The 21,510-nt window shown below is 42.6% G+C and overlaps 1 protein-coding gene across 7 annotated transcripts in view; it reads right to left on the reverse strand.

Annotated features, from left to right (window-relative positions):
- Positions 1-21,510, reverse strand: part of SLC24A2 (solute carrier family 24 member 2) — a 229,181-nt gene that overhangs the window by 54,178 nt on the left and 153,493 nt on the right. For 4 of the 7 annotated variants that reach the window (XM_036331258.1, XM_036331260.1, XM_036331255.1 and 1 more), the window contains one exon: positions 10,273-10,323. The exons of the other annotated variants lie outside the window; for them this stretch is intronic. In XM_036331258.1, the coding sequence (XP_036187151.1) occupies positions 10,273-10,323 (51 nt within the window). The remainder of the gene's footprint in view (positions 1-10,272; positions 10,324-21,510) is intronic. 7 annotated transcript variants of the gene reach the window in all.

Below are 21,510 nucleotides of genomic sequence, written 5' to 3' on the forward strand. Positions count from 1 at the left end.
GTGTGTGTGGTATGCATGGAGTGCCTGCTGCGTGAAAAGCTATTCAGTTTACTTTCCCTTTAGGGGCAGAGGAAGAAGGAAGGGCCAGAAGCACGCTGCAGGAAACTCACAGATTCCCTTCTTGGTTAACGCTGTGATTCAGTTTCCAAAGTCTAATAGTGTTTACAGTTAATGTTGTCTTTTTTGAGACTCTGGTTTTAAAAAAAATAGGTAACTTAGTCAAGATCAGGCAAAACTGGGATTTTAAAAATCAAAAATCCTCCCAGCAGGCGTCAGATGTAACACACACTGCCTCAGCAACAGGGCCAATGCACTGACCTTACCTGAGGCCGGCCCTGCTGGAGAGCTAGTGCTCTTTCTCATTTTAGGTCACTGCTTTGCTATTTTGGGAACTTAATTTTCTGAACAATTCTATTTCATATACACAGATACAAATGGCTCCCACACAGAAATTCTCAAAGGGGTTCGTTTGATCTCAGCTTAGGAGCTCAGAGCCAGGCAGGGGCTGCCAGATAAAAGGTTTGAATGGACGTCTTCCTCTTATTCACATCCCCTGCACCCTGAGGGAAACGAATAAAGACTCACTTCAACTAAGGCAGGTCTCAGATCCCAAGATTTGCCAACATTGAGCTCCCATACCACCTATTGGGTGCAAAGATCTCTTCTGAGTCAGTTTGTTCGAGCCCATTTCTTGGGTATGTCTCTTCAAATGCGTTGTGATAATATCTAGTAGATTAATAATCTACTCATTTGGGCAGAGTTTTGATTTGTTCACAGCACCTGGCAAATAGTACGTGCTCAGTAAATATGTGTTGAATGGTTACGTTGGCTTATATGTTAAAAAAAAAAAAGGAACTTAAAAAAACACAGTTTTCTTATGATGAGTCTATCTATTACCCAATTGTTTATCGTGATGCAAAGTGGAAGGTTTTAGATTTGGCTAACAGTTATTCAGTAGCAGCCATACTTCATGTACATGCATCCTGTCAGCTGGATGTTATGTGTCTGCAAATTGTCAGTTGACTTTCTATATTCTGTTTTTTTTGAATCCTCAACTTTACATTGCAAACAGATGACTGTGTATCTCACTGGAAACGTGGGCTTGTGGCAGAAGTGTGAACACGTGCTGAGAGTTCTTAACTAAATGACTGAAGGATTAGGCCCCTGACTAAAATGAAATGATTCGGTTCAGTTCAGATTTAATCAGAAGAGAAACTTACCATGCTTAACTGAACATGCCAGCCTCCTGGTAAAACATATCCCACTTTTTTTTAAAAAAGAGAAAGCTTCATGGGGAAGGGGGGAGAGTTATATTATCCTTTATAATAAAGAGCTAATATGCTAATTAGACCAAACAGCAGAACAACCTTCCAGACGAAGCCGGAGCTGCGAGGGTCGGCCGAGGCAGCTGGGTCTGCAAGAGCCGAGCCCCTTGCACTAATTTCGTGCACTGGGTATCTAGTTAATATATAATAACAGTATTCAAGTATGACTGATGAAGGCAACTTAACATTTTCAGCTCTAGGGGTGTCAGAAATAGACAAAAAGAAGCACCCACAATGTGCCTTCTGCGGCCACTTAACACCGTCTACATAGGCAATGTGGCCAAAGCTGCCTTTGTTTGCCAGGTCTAATATTTCTGCTTTTACTGCTGCCAGTTGAGATCATGGGAATAAGATGCCATGAGTCTGAAAAGCTGGATGTATTCTAAGTAGAAGAATTCCTGGGTCCTGGTTTTCAGGAAGACCATGGATTTACCCACACAGCTGGTTTGGTCTTTCTGACAGATTTGATGCTGGTTACTAGCTGGTTAGTCTGGTTATGCACATTCACTAGGCTGCTGTCTTCCTAAGACCCATACTTTTAAGAATACATCTCTAAAAAGTAATGTGGTCAATAGCTGGTGAGTTAAATATATATATATATATATATATATATATATATATACACATATATTTATGTATGTATATATATATAATTTTTTTTGATAAGGCCCAGCCTTACAAAAAGCATCGGTTCTCAAGAGCCCAGAAAAATCCTCTAGTTATGGGAAGCTGGACTGAATGAGAGAAACCATAAGCCTGGAGTGCATGAAACGACATGGCATTGGAAATGGTGTCTGTGCACAACGGGGCTCTGGGCTGGTAATTGGAAGGTGGCAAGTTAACTTGCAGTGCACCGCTCAGACTTTCTGTGGGGAGTGGTCTGGAGGTAGGAGTGCTCACGCTGCGGCGGGAATTGGATAATCTGTGAAGGAGGAATTGCCTTGTCATCTAATTTAGAGAGGACAAAGACTTCCACCCTAGCTGCACTCTGGCTTTAAATTAACTTTGGTAAAAAGTCAGGTTTCTAAAACAAGTAAATTAGAAGGTAGTTCCATTACAAAGGCTTATCTGCTTTGTAATAAAGCCACTTTGAATCTCTGTTCAAAGAGCTCATTTAAATTTGTTTGAGGGAAGTGTAAGTTGGTACAATTCCTTTGGAGGGCACTTTGGCAATATCTTTCAGAATTTGAAATGTGTATATCTATTGGTCTGGTATTTCCTTGCCTCCTCCCCAACCCTTCACTCTGTACATTGGTACCATGGGTATGTCTAGGAATTTGTTATACACATCATCTACTCAGTAGAGTTTATTATGTGGGTAAAGAAGATGCTCATGTAACACTGTTGTATTAACTAGAAAAAGAAACAAAAATGGAAACATCCTAAATGTTCATTAACAGGGTACTGACGGAACCTACCATGGCAGAGCCATGCAGCGGAATACTATGCAGATGCTAAAAGGAATGAGGAGATTCTAAAAGTGCGCATATAGAACATCTCCAAGATATACTGATAAGCTTTTTGATATTTATTAATATAATCCATTAGATAGTTCCTGTGAAGTAGACATTTAAAACAAAGCTACGTTCCTTTTAGTTATAGCTTCCTGTTTCTCCAAATGCCCTGCATCCTATCCCTTCCTCAGTACATCTAGACCATTTTCCTCCCTCCTTTGAAGTACAAGCCGATCACCTCTACCACCTCTGCTCCAGCTGACTTCCTCGTCGCTCTTCCCATGTTCCTGAGGATATGGGAACCCAGTTCACGATTTTTCTTTTCGCCATTACTCCTGTCACCATCCTTGGTAATTTTACACGGGTGGGCCCTGCAGCGCTTGGTTCCTCACCGTCCTAACCTATGTGCTTCCAGCTGCCCTTTCCTCCAGCTTACTTTACCCACCCACTCCTGCAGCCAGGCCCTACACCTTTTCATTAGCAACAAACGCACCACTCCCCAACTCCTGACTGGAAGCATCTCGCTTTCTGTCCATCACTTTTTATCTGTCCGCCACAACAACTCTTCAACCTCACTGGTCAATAATTGATGCTATCACCTGTTCATTGCCCTCTTTTGGAAAAGTTTTTCTCTTGGCTTCTGGGATGCCTTTTCTCCTGGATTTCTGCCCAACCCAGTCCCCTTTGCTGGGACTCCTACTTCTTCCCAAACTCTAAATTTTGGAGTATCTAGGGTCAATCCTTGGACTCCCCTTCCCTATTCATTAGCTAGGTATTCTTATCCAGTTCTGCAGCATTAAGTCACACCTGTGTTGTGTGACTCACAAATTTATATCCATAGCCCTGACCTCTCTCCCAAGCTCCAGACTCCATATCCATTCCCTTTTCCACATCTCCATTTGGGTATCTCATAGGTATCTCAAACTTAACACAAGCTTTCAATATCCCTCACAGAGTCTTCCCCATCAACATATAGTTATACAAAAGTGTTATTTCTCTTTTGTGGAGACACTGCATGTTGCTTATCTATTATCTATTCCCTTTCCTTTTCCTAATGACATAATACTTAAGTTATTGGGGACAGCAAATAATCCAATGTAACAAACTACATTTTCAAGCTTCCTTGAAATTAGGTGTAGTCATGGAACTGAGTTTTGGTCAATTTTACTGGGAGGATCTAAAGCAGTGGTTCTCAACCGTCTGGCCCTTTAAATACAGTTCCTCATGTTGTGACCCAACCATAAAATTATTTTCGTTGCTACTTCATAACTGTAATGTTGCTACTCTTATGAATCGTAATGTAAATATCTGATATGCAGGATGGTCTTAGGCGACCCTTGTGAAAGGGTCGTTTGACAGCCAAAGGGGTCGTGACCCACAGGTTTAGAACCACTGATCTAAAAGGAGGGCCCCTTAAAAATAAGTCAAATCAGCTGGGGAAAATCACTTTGGCTTGTCCTCCTTCCAGGAATGCAAATGTGATGGCTGGAGCTATTCCACCAGCCATCTTGGACCATGAGGTGACCTTGAGGTTGAAAGTCAAATACAAGGATGGTGAAGCAGAAGGATGGAAGGAGCCTGGGTCTTGGATTATTGTGGAGTCTCCACCTCTGCCATGTATAGCCTGCCTCTGGGCCTCTTTTACTTGAGAGAGAAATAAACTTCTATTTGACTTGCCACTTTTTAAAAAATATATGTATTTTATTGATTTTTTTTTTACAGAGAGGAAGGGAGAGGGATAGAGAGTTAGAAGCATCGATGAGAGAGAAACATCGATCAGCTGCCTCCTGCACACTCCCCACTGGGGATGTGCCCGCAACCAAGGTACATGGCCTTGACTGGAACTGAACCTGGGACCCTTCAGTCCGCAGGCCGACGCTCTATCCACTGAGCCAAACCGGTTAGGGCTTAAGCCACTTCTAATCTGTATTTTCTGCTATATATAGCTGAACCTATCCTACCTAATAGATCAGTGTATATAACAAAATCCCATCCATTCAAGCATGGATTAAAACATGTGAAAGCCACAGATAACTGTGTTAGGACTACATTTTCAGAGAAAACATCTTGAGCAATAAAGAACACTGTTAAGTGGTATTCCAAACTTCAATTTTTCTTTGAGAAAGTACTGGATTATTTCACTGCAATTAAGAATATCAAATGACTGGCTAGACTAGGTGACTTGAAAATGCTTTTGCTTCTTTGAGATAATGGGGTTTCTCAAAACTCAGCCTAATTTAGGCCCCCATGATTCATTCGTGTAAGACTATTAGTTTCTCAGCTTGGTAAAGGGGCTGTTGGTTTCCATGAAACAACAGTGTTAATTTCATTAAGGGAAAGATCATTATAATTTTTTCCTCTGATATTACAACTTTTTATATATTTTTTTCCCTTTTACAAATGAACAAAAATGAACTTTTTTAAATAGTGGAGAAATTATTTTTCTGGAATGGCTTCTGTTAAGTGTCAATAAGTTTAGGATAATGCATTGCAAGCAGCTTTCCCCATACATCACTTCTTTACTAGTCAGGATTTCTGTTTATCTACCTACCTATATGTTTTCATGAACATTTATCTCCAAAGAACAAACATTAATGGCTCTTTATGATGCCATTGGTGAAAAGGTCTCTTCTCCTTTTAATTTATCTTGTTCTATTGCATAAGTTTGTTGTCTTTTCAACTAGTTTTTTATATTTCCATCTAGAGTAATTTTAGTAAGGGAGCCAAGTTCAATGTATTGAGAATTGTCCAGCATGACAATGACATTTGTGTATCTGCAGATGAGATGTAAACTATGGGTTATTAACTTTAGGTAAAATTGGAGATTGCTCTTCAAAGAATAGAAGGTAACACCCCATGAGGAGACAGGAGGATGGCTGCTCAGGTAGAGGGATCTGAGGTCACCAAAAGACTATTTCTGGAGTAATTGGTTTGCATCTCTGGAAACCTCTTGCTACAGAAGAAAAATATAGTCCTTGGGAGGAGTGATGCTCACTAATCCAGCAAGTCTAACACAATGTCTCGTACAGAGCATGTGCTCAGTCACTATTAAGTGAGCACATTAGTATCAGGTGGCTGGTGAGGTAGTTGCCATCTTGGGAAGCAGGACTGAGGCAGTGGAGATGCCTTCTGCTGAGCTCCCCCAGCACCTCGGGTCTGTGCATCTCACTACTCACCTCTCTGCCTGAGTCCCCCATTAGGGTGCGAGTTCTTTAGGGGAAGGGCTGGCTTTAATCTCCACAGGCCCTGCACCCAGTCTAGTGCCTGGGGCGTACTGTATTGTCGGACATGGCACTAACCGAGCATTAGGGAATGAATGAATGAATGGATACAATTCTGATTGGCTTGGGGTGGGAGAGGTGGTTGGGTGTGGCCCAGCGAGCTGCTGCAGTTTAGGTTCTAGGAAGGGACGAAAAGTGCCCTAAAGGGCAAGAACAAATTCTGCAAAAATGTCATAATTTTATTCAGTGCCTAAGAGTGAGTATATTGTTTTTATTAAAATAACCTTTTTAGCCCTAACCAGTTTGGCTCAGTGGATAGAGCATCGGACTGCGGACTGAAAGGTCCTGGGTTTGATTCCGGTCAAGGGCATGTACCTTGGCTGCGGGCACATCCCCAGTGGGGGGTGTGCAGGAGGCAGCTGGTCGATGTTTCTCTCTCATCGCTGTTTCTAACTCTCTACCCCTCTCCTTTCCTCTCTGTAAAAATCAATAAAATATATTTTAAAAAAATAACCTTTTTAATAAAGTGTTCAAGTAAGGGTTTATCTTTTATCCAATAGCTCCTTGCTCATTCCATGATGTCCTTAGTTTGTGGTTCAAACCTTTCCCTTCATGTGGTTTTCCTTCAAGCCTTTTTCCCACTCCCTGTACTGCCGCCAATCTAACCTGTCCTCACTCCACCTTGTACAGCTAACCACAGGGGGTCCGGGAGGGCAGGGCTGGGTCAAACCAGTCCTGAGTTCAGGTCCTACATCACGACTTACTACCTCTGAGTTCCAGAGCAAATTATACTTTGCTTCTCTGAGTTTTAGTTTCTTCACCTTAATAAAATACTTCTTTGAGCTTTGGTTTTCTCATCTTCAATGAAATCTACCTTGTGGGATCATTATAAGGATTAAATGACATAAAGCCCACAGCACTGTACCTGGCAGGTGGGAGGCACCCAGGAAAGGTGGGTGTGCCCCCATCCTTTTATCCCTCTCTGCCTGGAAGGTCAGTACTTACCACTCGTCCTTCCCCAATTAACTCGTATCTACTGATTGTTTGAGGCCCAGTTCAAAGATCACTTTCTCCACAAAATCTTCTCCCCAGTTGAAAGCAATCTTTCCTCCTCCCGTAGTGTGTCATCTTCTTCTGAATATCTAAGGTATTTAACCACTTTCTTCCTGGTGGCTAAGTGATTGCTGTGTTTTATCTCTTTGCCTGTCTACAAGTCCCATGAGGGTCACCTGCCTACCTTTTAATCCTGTGTTTCCCCAAAGGACCCAGCAGAGTAACCTGCATACAGTAGGTGCTAAAATAATGAACTGAATATGTGCAGAACAGTTTTCTATATTTAGGACCTCACCACTCAATTTCCCTTAGGGTGGGGTGGCATATATAAATCCACTTGAGTGGGAAAAAACCCTCAGGCCTCATTGCCAGTAGCTGACATCATCCAACATCCAGAGAATTCCCTGAAAATAGTTACAGATAATGACTAGTCCCATGGGCATTTACGATAAAGCTCTGCTCAAGGGGTAGTCACATTCTAAGATTCTAAGATTGTGAAAAGAAATGCTTAAACAGAGGTGCGTATTTCCTGAAGGCTGGCTTGTCCACTGATACCCCAAACATCTCCATCTTCATTACACTTCCTTACATTGTACAACATGGAAGTGACATCAATCCCAGTTATTATTATTTGTACTGGCCGGGAGAGGCCCCTAGAGTCTGCAGGAATCCTGCATGCCAGTTGCCAGGTCTGAGGTTACTGAGCTAGTTCTGAGTATTTTAGATGGGATCCCAGAATCAGGTGTAAGCCTGGCTTGTCACGGAGGCAGCTGCCAGAGGGTGTGGTTTGAAGTGTCTTCTAGATGGAGACCTGCTGTTCCAAGCCTCCTTTCTAGGAGTGCCCAAGGGGGACTGCGGCGTGTTCTGAAGACTCATCTTTCAGAGGTTCCCATTCCAGGGGAAAGAGAACACCTTCTCCGGCATTTCCAAAGCAGTCTACACCAGGCTTCCTGGAAGAATGGGCTCTATAGCCAATGAAGTCTGCGAAGTACTGCAAACTCCGTTCCTTTTGACAATGCGTTCTGGGCTGCAGTGCACGGTACCACTGAGGCTCTGAATCCCCTGGTAAAGAACCTATTTAACTTAGAAGCTCTCTCACTTACTTAATGAAATCAATCTTACTTTCTTGTTTTTTTTTTTCTGTGTTGTTACAAGATTCCTATGGACATCACATGAAACTAGTATTTCATAGAGTACACTTTAAAAATGCTGCCTTCATTACTATTAGCTATCTCCGTGATGGGAATAAATGTTCAGTTAAGAACAGGATACAAAGAGACATGCATGAAGGGAGAGGAAAGTCAAGAGAAGAATAAGAAGTGTTTGAGGCGACCCTTGAGGCCCCCGAACACAATGTCACAGTCGTGCCAGGGTCCGGGCCAGGGCCGGCTATGGCCATCACTGCAGACATTACTTTGACTTTGTTTCCCTGCCCAGAAAGCCCAGCCATTAGCAAGGGCAGTCATCAGACTGGAAGTAGCCATTTTGCATCTTCATGTGATCTGGTGTAGGGAGGAAGAGAAAGGGACGCTTGGGCAGCAACCCTTGTTCAAATGGATGTGGAAAGAGGAAAGAAACCAGGTAAGAGAGAAATGAGGCAACTGAGGCAATAGGGAGGCAGAAGCTCTGGCCATGGGAACCTAAGGGTGGAAGGCAAAGGACAGGAGGGGGTAGAAAGTGAAGGGTCGTGACAGGTCAGGTAGGAACTAACAAACGTACCTGCCACCTGAGCCACGAAACAGAGGCTTTGGGCTGGGGAGACGCGGGAGAGCGATCGAATGATAAAGTCAGTGAGTCCCAGCTCTGGCTTCTCAAGCCAGTCCCACTAAGAGCCAAAGTGGGCTGAAGACATGGAATAGAAAGAGCCAGGACAGGTGCCTGCCTCTAAGGTTTGGGTTGTCTTTCTTGGCGCTCAGTGGTAGGACACTTATTCCCATAGGTGGTTCCTGCTGTTGGGCCCTCACTGCCCCAAGGGTCTGCATTTCCCCAAGTTGTGGGGAGAGCCCTGGGGTGGCTACAAGGGGGCCTAGGCTGAGACCCCAACCCTGTTGCTTTAGGAAACATCACAGTGGTTCTGAAAGCACAGGGATAGCAGGAAAGGACCCATGGGTAGTGCAGAAGCCAGAGCAGGGAGGGGCTGTGAAGGGCTTCCTCTTGCTGTCAGATGTTGCTTCTGGCATGCAGAGCCACTGGGAGATCTATGGCAAGCTAAGGCAACTTCGAAATGCTAGAGGCTGAAAACAAGATATGCAACCCATTTGGGAGTATCTCTCACATTGAAGGATAAAAATAGCTGATTCCCCTTCTAGGGGTACCTTTGATATCTTATCAGTATCAGTGTAAAAGTCATGTAGAAACCCCAAATGTTTTTATAACTTACACACATTGTTTATTATTCAGTGAGATGAGGAAGAGGGCAATAGGACAAGTCCCTTTATAAGAATGCAAACTTTCCAAATTGCTGTTCCATGGTGAACTAATCCCAGAACAATGATCAACTGGGGCAAAGCTGTGCCCTGGGATAGTGCCTGGAATTCATTAGTAAATACATTTAAAAATAAATCTGTCAGACTCCATTTGCCCCAGGGAAATGGTTAAAATTATATGCCAGAGCTCGTAGGGGATGAATCTCAACATGTACCAATCTACCAGCTGGAATGCTGACTGACCCTGGTCTCTCAGAGTAATGACTTTGCTGAGTCAGCAGGAACTGTGGGAGCTGAGGACATGAGCCGACAGCAACCCTGAATCAGAAACGGGTCTCTAGCTGGTTTGGGGTCCAGGAGTTACTTTAGGTCGCTTATTCCTTTGTGTAAATCAGAGTATCTCCAGGACATAAACCCCTCTCTGAAATTAAGGGAGGAGTGTTGGCTGGAAGTGTTTCTCTACATTGTCGTGAGCATGTGGAGGAAGCAATGCTGACACAATGGGTGTGTGGCTGTGTTTACGCTGCCGACACCATTTCTCTGAGTGGGTTCCACAATCACAATGGATTGGATCTTTTGAATGGAATAACATGATTACCCATGGTATTGCACATCTCCAATTCCAAATGAACACGATGGCAAAAACTGGACGAAAACGCAGAAAGAATAATAATTCACACAATGTCACGGAAGTCATGCAAAGAGGGAGAAAATGACTTTAAAAAAAATGGGCAAGCAACAGACACTAGAAATAAAAGAAAGCCAATGCATACAATTCTAAAATCATTCTTACCTTCTTCAGTCATTGTGTCATAATATTTTAGTTTTCCATATGATCCAAGTTCTACAACATCACAGTAAAAGACACAAAGATAAGGAACGAGCTATAATGCAAGAACTTTGTTTTTACACATTCTTAATTAATCAGATTCAGAGTTACTGTCAAACTCCTCAATCGTAACTATATAGAGATGTGCAAACACGGGCCATGTGGCAGACAGTTTTCACGCCCATCTTCAGAAATCACTGAAAACATACTTTCCACTGCGGGTAGGATGTCTGCATTACAGAACAGGGCACAGTGATTTTCACATCTGATGAAACAAAATACTCGGCAAAGGTAACCCCACACCAGGTCGACCCTAGCCCGATAATTTTTATAAATAATTTTTATTTTCACTCCAAGAGAGAGGCTGAATGAGAACAAGGTCCGGGCCCACGGAGGCCTTGCCGTGGGGCAGCATTCCCAGAAGTTCATGTCACAGTCCTGCTGCAACAGAACAACTTCCTAGAGATTGAGGAAGGCTACCTGGGAAAACCAAAACTGAAAAACCAGGCTCTAAACTTCCCTTTACATTCTCATCTAGCATTTTAGACAGAAAACACGGAATACTAATGGTGCAGCATCCTGGGAGGAGCTGTGAAAAGTGCAGAGTGCTCTGGGAGGAAGAGAGAAGCGTGTTTCCAGGGAAGACCACCTGGCTCAGACAGGTGACAGAGCTGCCACAGCTCCCAGACCGAGGCATCGCCCGCTGCTGGTGGACTGCAGGCGGCAAGAGGTGACCAGCAGCCTCTGGGTGCAGATCACCAAAGGCGTGGCTGTGATGGAAACCATTGGCAGAAAGCTAGTTGTTCTGAGTCAGCTGGTGGGAGTGGCAGCTTGGGTGGGGGAAGAGATGGTGATGTGTCATTTCTTTCTTCTTTCTTCTTCTTCTTCTTCTTTTTTTTTTTTTACTTGTTCTAAAATAGAAACTTTATCTGAAAATTCCAGATTTCTAAAGCAACCTTTGTAAGCAGGTAAAAAAATAAAATTTTTCTTGTTGTGACAACACTCTCCCAATACACTTCAAGCAATTAATTAGACTCAAGAGATATCCCTGTGGTTCTGCAGAAAGCTTCCATGGCTCATTAACTTGGGCCGCCATGGAAAACCCACATATGAATCATCTAGTAATGGATGGGTTTTGTGTTTGAGATGAAAGCTCCAGCTTAAAACACAATAATATTCTTCTAGTTTATATTTATATTAGACATTCTTTATCTATCCTTTTGCCACGTGCCTAAAATTTTACCTAATGCTGTTTTAAAACACCAATACGAAATTATGCTTTCGGGAGAAAAATCACCTCATCTTTATGTTTCTACAAAAAGCAGCCTATTCTGGATTTTGTAAGACGCATCACAAAGGATGCAAATGCTTCAATAAAAAATTGAATTTTGTGTAAATAACAAGGACGTTTTTTAATGACTTCTGGGGATTGCCTTCAGTGAAATGTACACTTTTTTGGATTTTAAAAACAGCAGCCTGTTACATGCATGGCATTGCACAAGTTTGGAATTGGTAAATGATCTAAATAGCTTCATAAATATTAAACATGCTCATAATGGCTTTACACACACAGTGTGTGTGTGTGTGTGTGTGTGTGTGTGTGTGTGTGGTCTTGCAATAAGTGGATGGATTATATCAGCCAACTAATTTTTTAACCTCTACTCCTTCCCTGAGGTAAAACAGTAGAATAAGCAGCTGGCATAATCTATTATTTGCTCAGGAAACAGAATGTGGGTGGCTCTGTGTTTGCAAAATCGGGCGTAAAGCATATCCTACAGTGAAGACGCACTGTTGCATTTTATGAACCTTTTCGATGCAACCTCTGTACTCACACAACTGTTTCCGAACTGTCACACATCCACTTGTGGCAGAAATGATTATGCTTTGCCTAGTCTCCTGTGGAACCAGGTATAAGTCAATACAATTGTATTCTTTAATTATTTTACTTTTGTGTTGTCGAAAGTGGAACTGTTTGTGCCTGGCATCGCTCATACATTCTTAATGCTGTGACAACGTCTAGATTGTTTCTGAGTTGCTTCCTTGGATGGTGAATGGGACAGAGGGACAAGAACTGAAAAGAACATATCAAAATGGGCTAAAAATGGTGGAAGAGAAGGAATCAGAGTAGTGAAAAGCTGAATAACCATAGGCGACATAGCAACGCAAAGCACAGTGAGGAAGGAGGGCAAGGGGGCAATACCTGCCCAGGTGAAGGGAACTGTGTTTGTTGCCCACGAAGGAGAAGGCAGAGAAGAGTGTGAAGAGAACCAGCCTGCTAGAACGGGGTCTTTCACACCGACAGCAATGGGATGGTGGGACGGTGAACTCAGGGCTCTGTGTTCTCAAGGGGACAGGGCAGTATCTCCAAGAGCCCAGACGCTCTCCCCTGAACCAGGGCTTCAGGGGGTGCAGGAAGAGAGGTGTGACAGGCGACTAGGATGAACACAACATACACATGTCAGTCAGAGCACACGGTGCACTTACGGCCTATGGACACCTCGTGGAAAGTGGCCTCAGCCACTGTGACCTCCAGTCAGCACACTCCCCGTGGAGAATAACTGAGGCACCTGTAGCATCACTAGATTAGAGTTCAAACTGGTCCTAATCCAAGCTGAGTTTCTTTGGGATCGGAGGGAGGAAGAGAGGGAGTTCAAGAGAGTGCCGTTGAATACTACCTAGCAACGCCTATTATATTAACTAAGAGGCAGCCAGGATCAGAAGAGGGATGAATCACTGGGAAGTTTCTCCTGGGTACCACTTGGTGCCTTTTCTCTATAACATTTCCCTAAGAAGGCCACACAGCCTAAGAAAACATTCCAGAACCCAGTGGTTTGGGATGAGCCGTAAGCTGATCATGAATGCTGCCTATCATGGCGACCGCACTTGCTTCCATGCCATTTGGACAGCCCGGGGCCACAGGCATCCAAGCTCCCAGCTCTCTAAGAAGGGTGGAACCTTTGTCATTCCTCAGTCCACTTCCTTCCAGGTATTGTCAGCAACATCACTACCTGGCTTTAAGATCCCTTTGAGTTCTTGTCCATACTTCATAGTTGATGAGTTAAGGGAAGGGTTTTGTCTTTAGTCTCAAAGAATCTGTGAGTAAGAACTAGTTCTGTTGGCTCCTAATTTTCCTTTCTGAAGGAGAGTCTGGATACAGATTCCTTCTTCCAACACTGACTTTCTCAGCTCCAGTTTTGAGGTCTATTGCATTCTCAACCTCTTTTCAGCAAATCTCCTAGATAGGAGTAGCAGAAAAATAACTTTTCATATTTCAGGCCTCAAAATTCTGACAAAAAAACCACACACACACACACAACACAAAACAGAGTCAATAGAAGCATGTATGCTTTCCATTTAAGTAGAATGGAAAGTAGATGTAGAGAAATCAATGAGAATAAGTATTTATTACTTAAGTGGCTGATGGAGAAAAATATGATTAACTTGTATTGTTGTTTTTTTAAATAAAAGAATTGCTTTATTTTTGGTATTGGTTTGAACTGAACGTGAATACCTAAAAATTAAGGCTTTCGCAGTGCAGACAGTAGCTGCTTGGTAATGACTAATACCTATCAGAGAAGTTTGTATAGCTACTAGATTGTATCACACCCACGGGAGGATTATTTTCAGTAGTGAGTGGAAGTTGAAAATATGGACTCTGAAGCTAAGGTGTACTTTTGAACCCCAAATCTGCTACTTATTAGCTGTGTGACTTTGAGCAAATTGGTTTGACCTTCTGATCCTCCAGGTCCTCAGCTATAAAGAAGCATAATTGTATGTACCCCCGAAAGTCGTGGTGGAGAGTAGATGAGATAATGACACCCACCAAACAATTGATAATGAGCAGCTTTTTTATTGTAAGCACCACCAAGAAGAGTAAGGGAGAACGCAATGGGCCATGGAGCAGAGCATTTAGACAACTTGGTATTTTACACAGGCTTGATAAAACAAATTCTATACTACTTATAGAGGTTTTAAGTAGATCACTGTTGTTCGGCAACAAAAGATATCTGCCATGTTGGGAAAGATGCTTAAAGGAAATTTCTCCATCAGTCCTGCTCTTCTAGTCTCAGGTCTATGGGGAATATTAACCAAGAGCACAACCATGGGAGCAGGATGTGACAAGTGGACTCTTCATGCATCTGACCACCACTTATCCAGCGCTGGACCTAGGCACTTTCCCTTCTCATATTTGCACTCAAGCCTGTCTCTCGAACTGCACTGTCCATATTTTGGCGGCAGAGACCCTATTCCTCTCTAGGTCCCTCCCAACAGAACCTAGAACAGTGCTCTCCTCATGTTATGTGCTCCTCTATACTTTTAATGAAGTATGCAAACGCACAGTCTCAAATGACAGTGAGGTTTAGGGTGCTTTGGTTTGCTGAACTTCCCTGGACTTGCTGAAGCCAGGAATACAGACACTGAGTCTGAAGCTTCTTGACTGTTGACACCACATCATCACTATCAACGTTAAGAGTGCTCCTGAGTGAGACAGACAAGACAGTCAATCCAAAGTGTGGCTTTACTGCTGATGAGTTGGGTGATCCTCTCTGAGCCTCAGTTCTTTCTTTTGCCAAATGGGGACAAGAGCAATACATACCTATTCTTAAGGCATTTTTTGATGATCAGGTGAGAGCATGTCTATTAAGCACTTTGTATTGGGGTGCCAAAGACAGCATAATAATAAAAGGCCAAGAGGCGTCATGACCAAAACGACCAAACAAACGGTCACCATGAAGTGCATGGAGCACCTCTTGGTCCCTCCCCCATGGCCCACAGGCTCCAATCGCAGCCAGACTGGTGGCTGGGCGGGGCTGTGAGCATTGCGGGGTGGCCGGTGGGTGGGCAGGGCATGCGCGGGTGGGCGGGTCTGCACGATTTTGTGTGCTGGGCCTCTAGTCCTATAAAATAAAGAGCTAATATGCTAATTAGACCGGATGGTGGAACAACCTTCAGGAACGACCAGTGGGCGGGGCTGCGAGGGCCAAGCCCCTTGCATGAATTTTGTGCATTGGGCCTCTAGTCTTTAATAATTGGTATCCCTCTTCATTTTCTGCCACAGGCCCAACATGAACATCTAACTCAGTCCGGCGTAGTTAAATCCTATCAAACTCTGTGTGTGGTTACCAATGTCAATGTCTATTTTTGACATGTGCAAGTCAACAAAAACCCCTAGACTTCTTCCCTTAAATGCAAGGAAGACTGTCAAAAGAAGAACTTTTGGTCTAGTGAAAGGCTGCCTGGCTAGCTTCTAAAACCATGTTTTGCAGTATTTACACTTTAGCCTTAAGGTGATATTTAAATTTGTGTATATTTTTATTATTGGGTAAAAGTGTTTTGTTTTTTTTAAAATATATTTTGTTGATTTTTTACAGAGAGGAAGGGAGAGAGATAGAGAGTTAGAAACATTGATGAGAGAGAAACATCGATCAGCTGCCTCCGGCACATCTCCTACTGGGGATGTGCCCGCAACCCAGGTACATGCCCTTGACCGGAATCGAACCTGGGACCTTTCAGTCCACAGGCCGATGCTCTATCCACTGAGCCAAACCGGTTTCGGCAAAAGTGTTTGTTTTAATGTTTTGTGAATGGGTAGTATGAGAGTTGAGTACTTGTAATTTCCCATCCCACTTCCTACAAACATGGCATTTGTATTTGTAGACCTATACATGATTTAAGTTTTTTACAGGCTATCTGTAGTAAACATTTTTCACTTGTTTCCTCATGTGAAAAATTTTCAACAAAATAAACGTGAATTATGAGTTAAATATTGTCTAATGCAGCCCAATTTTAAACGTCTTGTTTGATTTCATGTCAAAAAATGCATGGGCCACCAAAATTAATTGCTTTCCATTAAAAGGCTTTCTTTGGTCATTATTATTTTATATCAAATGTTCATGCCAAGGCAACTAGAAAGATTTTTTTTTAACTAGAAAGAAACATTAAGAGATTGAGGCTAAGTGAGGGAACAACCACAAATCCTCACTTCTTCCTCAAGTCAGAAGGAAAGGAATATATTAACCTTCAAATTCAAAAATTTCACTCAAAAAAAGCTTTGGAAGTACTGACTCATTGCAGCAGCTCTGCTCAACATTCTGCGGGGGATTGATGTTCATATGTTAAACTTCCCTAAGAGGCTCCTAACTGTGTACACATTCGCCCAGGGACAGCTGTACTCCACATGTGGTAACACATGTACGTCACACTCAAGGTGTCAACAGAGATGATTCTGCCCTACGGAGTTCTTTTCACATCCAGCTCTTCCAAATCTATGCTAATGAGTACGTCTGCTTCTTCTTGTGAGATTCAAATCTCTCACTTGGGCTTTTGGAAGCAAGGCAAGAACTTTGCAAAATGAAAATGAAGGGCTGAACTTGTGGTTAATCATGTATCTATCAGCTATTAAGTTTCAAGTAGGATTTATGAACATATACACCCAGCTACCTCTTAGAAATTTATCACCTGATTTCCATGCCTTCCAAATCTAGCCCTTTCATGAAACAAGTTTCCTGAAAACCCAGACACAGTGGTTTGTTATTGTCTCCTCCACTCTCCACACGCATTTCCTTGTTTATTTCCATCTGCTCATATCATTCAAGGCCCCAGCCCCAAGGAAGTATCGATGCAACATCAGTGGTCAAATCAGGAGTCAGTGTGATCATTAGCATCTGGCCCAGTGCCTAGAACACAGTAGGCATTCTGACAAAGCAGCAATGACCCACAGGCAACAGGTATGCAGAAGAGCAAAGTGGGCTGGGACAGCATTAGAGAAGGGTGGTGATTCTGGAAAATTGGACAGTGCTACAGTCACACGGCTCTAGCTTCATGAGCAAATGCAGGCACAGTATTGATAGATCTTCTGTAATTATTCAAGGGAAGCCAGGTATTTGGATTTTTATGTGAAAAATCCTTATTTTTTAAATGTTGGCAACTAATTCCAAATTAAAACAACACACACTTTGGGTCATATTTGGCTTATCAATTTGTAACCTTTGGTTTAAAACCAGGTTGTTTAATCCAATTTTCTTGTAAATATTAACTGAGTGAATGAATGAATGAATGAATGAACAAGTGAGACCAGCTAGCTGATGGAACCGGGAAGGGTCCTAGCTAGGTAACCTTTCTCCAAGAAGGTCAAGGACTCTGGCTCACCTTCTTGTCACCTTCAAAGCTTATCTGATGTAGGTACCATCTGCTCACTTTTGGCTTTGGAAAGGGCTGAGCCTCATCACCTTGAGCTCCCCTGGGAACATGAAGGTGGAGCTCATATCAGGCCAATGGAGCTGCTACGATCCCATGACTAATTTCCTCCTTAATGCATGTCCTTGCCCAGCTAGTTGTGCCATCAGACGAGTAATCAGAGTGATATTTGTTTGCTTGTCCTAAATCTTATTTTGGGGAGAAATGGAAGTTGCCCAGTAGGTGTAACTGTTCCCAATTATCTTGTAGGGAAATATCTGGATTATGGAAAATACAGTGGAAGGTTCTGTAAAGTAGGTTAGGATCACAGAGGGAGGTACCATATAATTATATGGGAATTATCATCCTCGAACAGTGAACAATAATGTCTGGTCATTACTGTGGATCATCCAGATGGCTCATAATGAAATGCCCGAGTGAGTCCCCAGATACTCTGACTCTTAGAAACTTGTCACCTAATTTGCAGCCTTGCTCCTCTGTGGTGTTGCTTAGCAATATCAATGGTTACTGATTTCTGTCCTGTGAGGAGCTGACTCAGGCCATATTTCACTGTAATTTACATGCTCTGGATGATCAAGCAAGAAAAATGGAACCTGGGTGTGCTGTTCTGCTGCCTTCCTTTTGAGGTGGGTTGGGGTAGGGATGGGGGAGAGTCCAGGATAGAGCAAGCAGGTTTCTGTAAAGGACTTTTTAAAGAAAATAATGAGCAACTAAGCAAAAGAATCAACTCCAAACTGTGGCTAAAAAAAAAAGAAAAGATTTCCTGGGCTTTTATGAGTATCCTTTTAATTATGTGATTAAAAACCTCAGTAACAACCTTAAGATAATTTTAACACTGATGCTTTGTCACAATGTTCTCCCCCCACCATCCCCCGCAAGGGGATGGAAGAAAGCAAATGACAGAATAGCATGACAGCACTATCATCTATAGTTTGGAGCCTACAGACCTTTACTTGACAACTGGGACTGTCAGTCATTAGTCATGAGATCACGGGCAAGTTACTCAACCTTTTGACACACAGTGCCCACACACATGTAACATGCGAATAATAATAGTGGCCTTGTAGGGTTGTGGTGAGAATTACAGGCACTTACATAATTGGCACATAATATGCATTGAATGTATGGTAGGTATTATTAATGGCTTTAAAGCATCTATTGGTTTTCCTTCAAATAAATCATGGTGTGCCCATAGATAGTATTCTTCTCATCTTCACAAAATTGGAGTGAACCTGGGATCAGGAGACCTTATCACCATGATGCCAAATAAGGAGATCTTACAGCACGGCATAAGTTTGGGGGCCAAGAGATGTGAGATATAATCCAGATTTTACTTACTAGCTGTGTGACTTTGTAGTAAGATACTCAGCCTTAGTTTCCTCATCTGTAAAATGGGGCTAATTCTAGTATTCTCTCACTGTAAAATGGGACTAATTCTAGTATTCCCTCACTGTAAAATGGGGCTAATTCTAGTATTCCCTCACTGTAAAATGGGGCTAATTCTAGTATTCCCTCACTGTAAAATGGGGCTAATTCTAGTATTCCCTCACTGTGTTGTTGTAAGGGGCTTTATACAATGCCTGGAACATTGGAAGTCCTCAATATATGTCAGCCATCATTCTATGACTGTGCCAAAGCCCAGTGAATAATGAGTATCCAGGCTAAGATAAGTCACAACAAGTGACCACCAGGATTAGAACCTTGTTCTAGCATTCTTTTCATACGTTTATTGTGGGAGAAACAGGTTAAAGAAGAATGGCAAAATAATGACTCATTATGTTATGCCAAAGAAAATCTATGAATGTCATAGTCTATTGTATTATCTGATTTCAGGCCCACGGAGACTGTTGGCATTATTTAAAGAATATACAAGTCAGGGAAAAAGATAATAAGAAGATCCTTAGGTTTTTATTTTCAAAAGGAAAGCTCAAAGGGGATCCTGTTTGGAAAAGTGATAATGTCTAGTGGTTAAGAGAGTGAGTGCTGGGGTCCAACAAATCTGGATTTGAACCTGACTCCATTTTACTTCCCTTGTGTCCTTGGGAAAATTATCTAACTACTCTAACTTTCAGTGTCCCTGTCTGTAAAATGGCACCATAGAAGAGGTTATAATATAATCAGGTTATCATATAATAGAATCATGGGGTTGATGTGAAAACTGAATGAGCTACTCTATATGAAATGCTCATCACAGTGTCTGACACATAGAAGTATTCAATCAATGGGAGTTACTCCAGTTGTCATTATTATTGCCTCCATGGCCACGAACTCAGAGTTCAAATGAATATTCAATAGTTTTTCTGGTACGCCCTAACCGGTTTGGCTCAGTGGATAGAGCGTCGGCCTGCGGATGCAAGGGCCCCAGGTTCGATTCCGGTCAAGGGCATGTACCTTGGTTGTGGGCACATTCCCAGTAGGGGGTGTGCAAGAGGCAGCTGATCGGTGTTTCTAATTCTCTATCCCTCTCCCTTCCTCTCTGTAAAAAATCAATAAAATATATATTTTTTTAAAAAAGATTTTTTTTTTAAAAAAATAGTTTTTCTGGTATCTTCTTTTATAGCTGGAGTTTCTAGTGAGAAAATGATATTGTCAAACATGGTGAAAGAATATGATTTGAACAGCAAAGAACATAGACCATCAGATACCATCCATGTAACACTTGGAATTTATTTCTTATTTCAGAAAAATCTGTTCAAGTTCTTCTAATAGCAAGTTTCTAAAACACATTACTAATAATAAGTTCTTCTAATAGCAAGTTTCTAAAACACATTACTAATAATTTTGTGTGTGCGTGTGTGTGTGCGTGTGTGTGTGTGTGTGTGTAAGGGTTTAGAAAGCTAACATTTTCACTAAATGACATGTAACATCTTGGGTAAATTTTTGCATTTCTGTAAATGGAAAGATCATGTTTACAAAATCAAGCAGAAGATACTTTCTGAGTAAGTCTTATCAAATCTAGGATGGGGAACACAAGCATATTTATTGCTAAGTCTTAAAAATGGCAAAATATTTTCTCTCCCCCTGCCCCTTTAAAAAAAAAAAGACCTTAGGAGGTGGTGCATACAGGTAGGGCCACCATCTTCCTTCATAGACATGTGAGCTTGGTTACATACACGTGACTAAGATACACAGGCTGGGCCTAAAGTAAGACTCATGTTTCTATAAGCCACATCCACATCCCGACCTGTCACAAAGCCCTGCCAATTCTGCCCCCAAACAGCCTCAACGCTGTCTTTTCCGTGGCATTCCCACTCCCCTCCTTACTCAGAGGCCCTGCCGAGGCTTCTGCAATCGTCTCATTTGAACTCGTTTCCTCATCTTTCTTCCTGCCTACTGTCTCCCAGCACTCGTCACCAACCTTTCACATTGTTACAGGGTAAGCCTTTCAAAATGCAAACTGAGAATACAGCTCAAAATCCCACATACACTACCTTTTTGTGTCGGGGATTTTATTAGGTCTCCTAATTTATTTAATCACTTGGAAGCCAGTTTTGAGGTTCCCTCCTGCGCACAGCATTCCTGAATGGCCCTGTCCCTGGTGTAAGTCACTTCCTCCGGTTGTGGGTTGTGTGCTCAACAAGTACCTCCACCTGTTTGCTTTCGCCCTTTCGGGCAAGGGATCAAGAACTCATTTGTTAATGCGGGCACCCAGCAGAGTTCCTGGCACGGGCAGGTGATTAAGAGCTGCTGGACTGAACTAAATCTGTATTTAATAGTGCTGTGTTAATCTCCTCAGCCCAGTTGCCTTCTGTGCTGAGGCCTATGCTTCCTCCCATTTTAGGGTTCTCACTCTGCAGTCTCGAATACTCTCCTTCAGTATCCCTGTGGGGAGGGAGCCTGTGAAGGGAACATGGATGAGGCCTCAGCTCCTGGGATCACCTTCAGTGCTTCTGTGAAGAGAACTGACATCACCCAGCGCCACCAGGAGTGATAGATAGCATGGCAGGGCGGTCCCGTCCCAGAACCAGAGACAGGAACACTGGTGCACAGAACAGATGCCACGTG

The sequence above is a fragment of the Myotis myotis genome, unplaced genomic scaffold, assembly GCF_014108235.1.
Source record: "Myotis myotis isolate mMyoMyo1 unplaced genomic scaffold, mMyoMyo1.p scaffold_m19_p_12, whole genome shotgun sequence".
NCBI classification, from domain to species: domain Eukaryota; kingdom Metazoa; phylum Chordata; class Mammalia; order Chiroptera; family Vespertilionidae; genus Myotis; species Myotis myotis.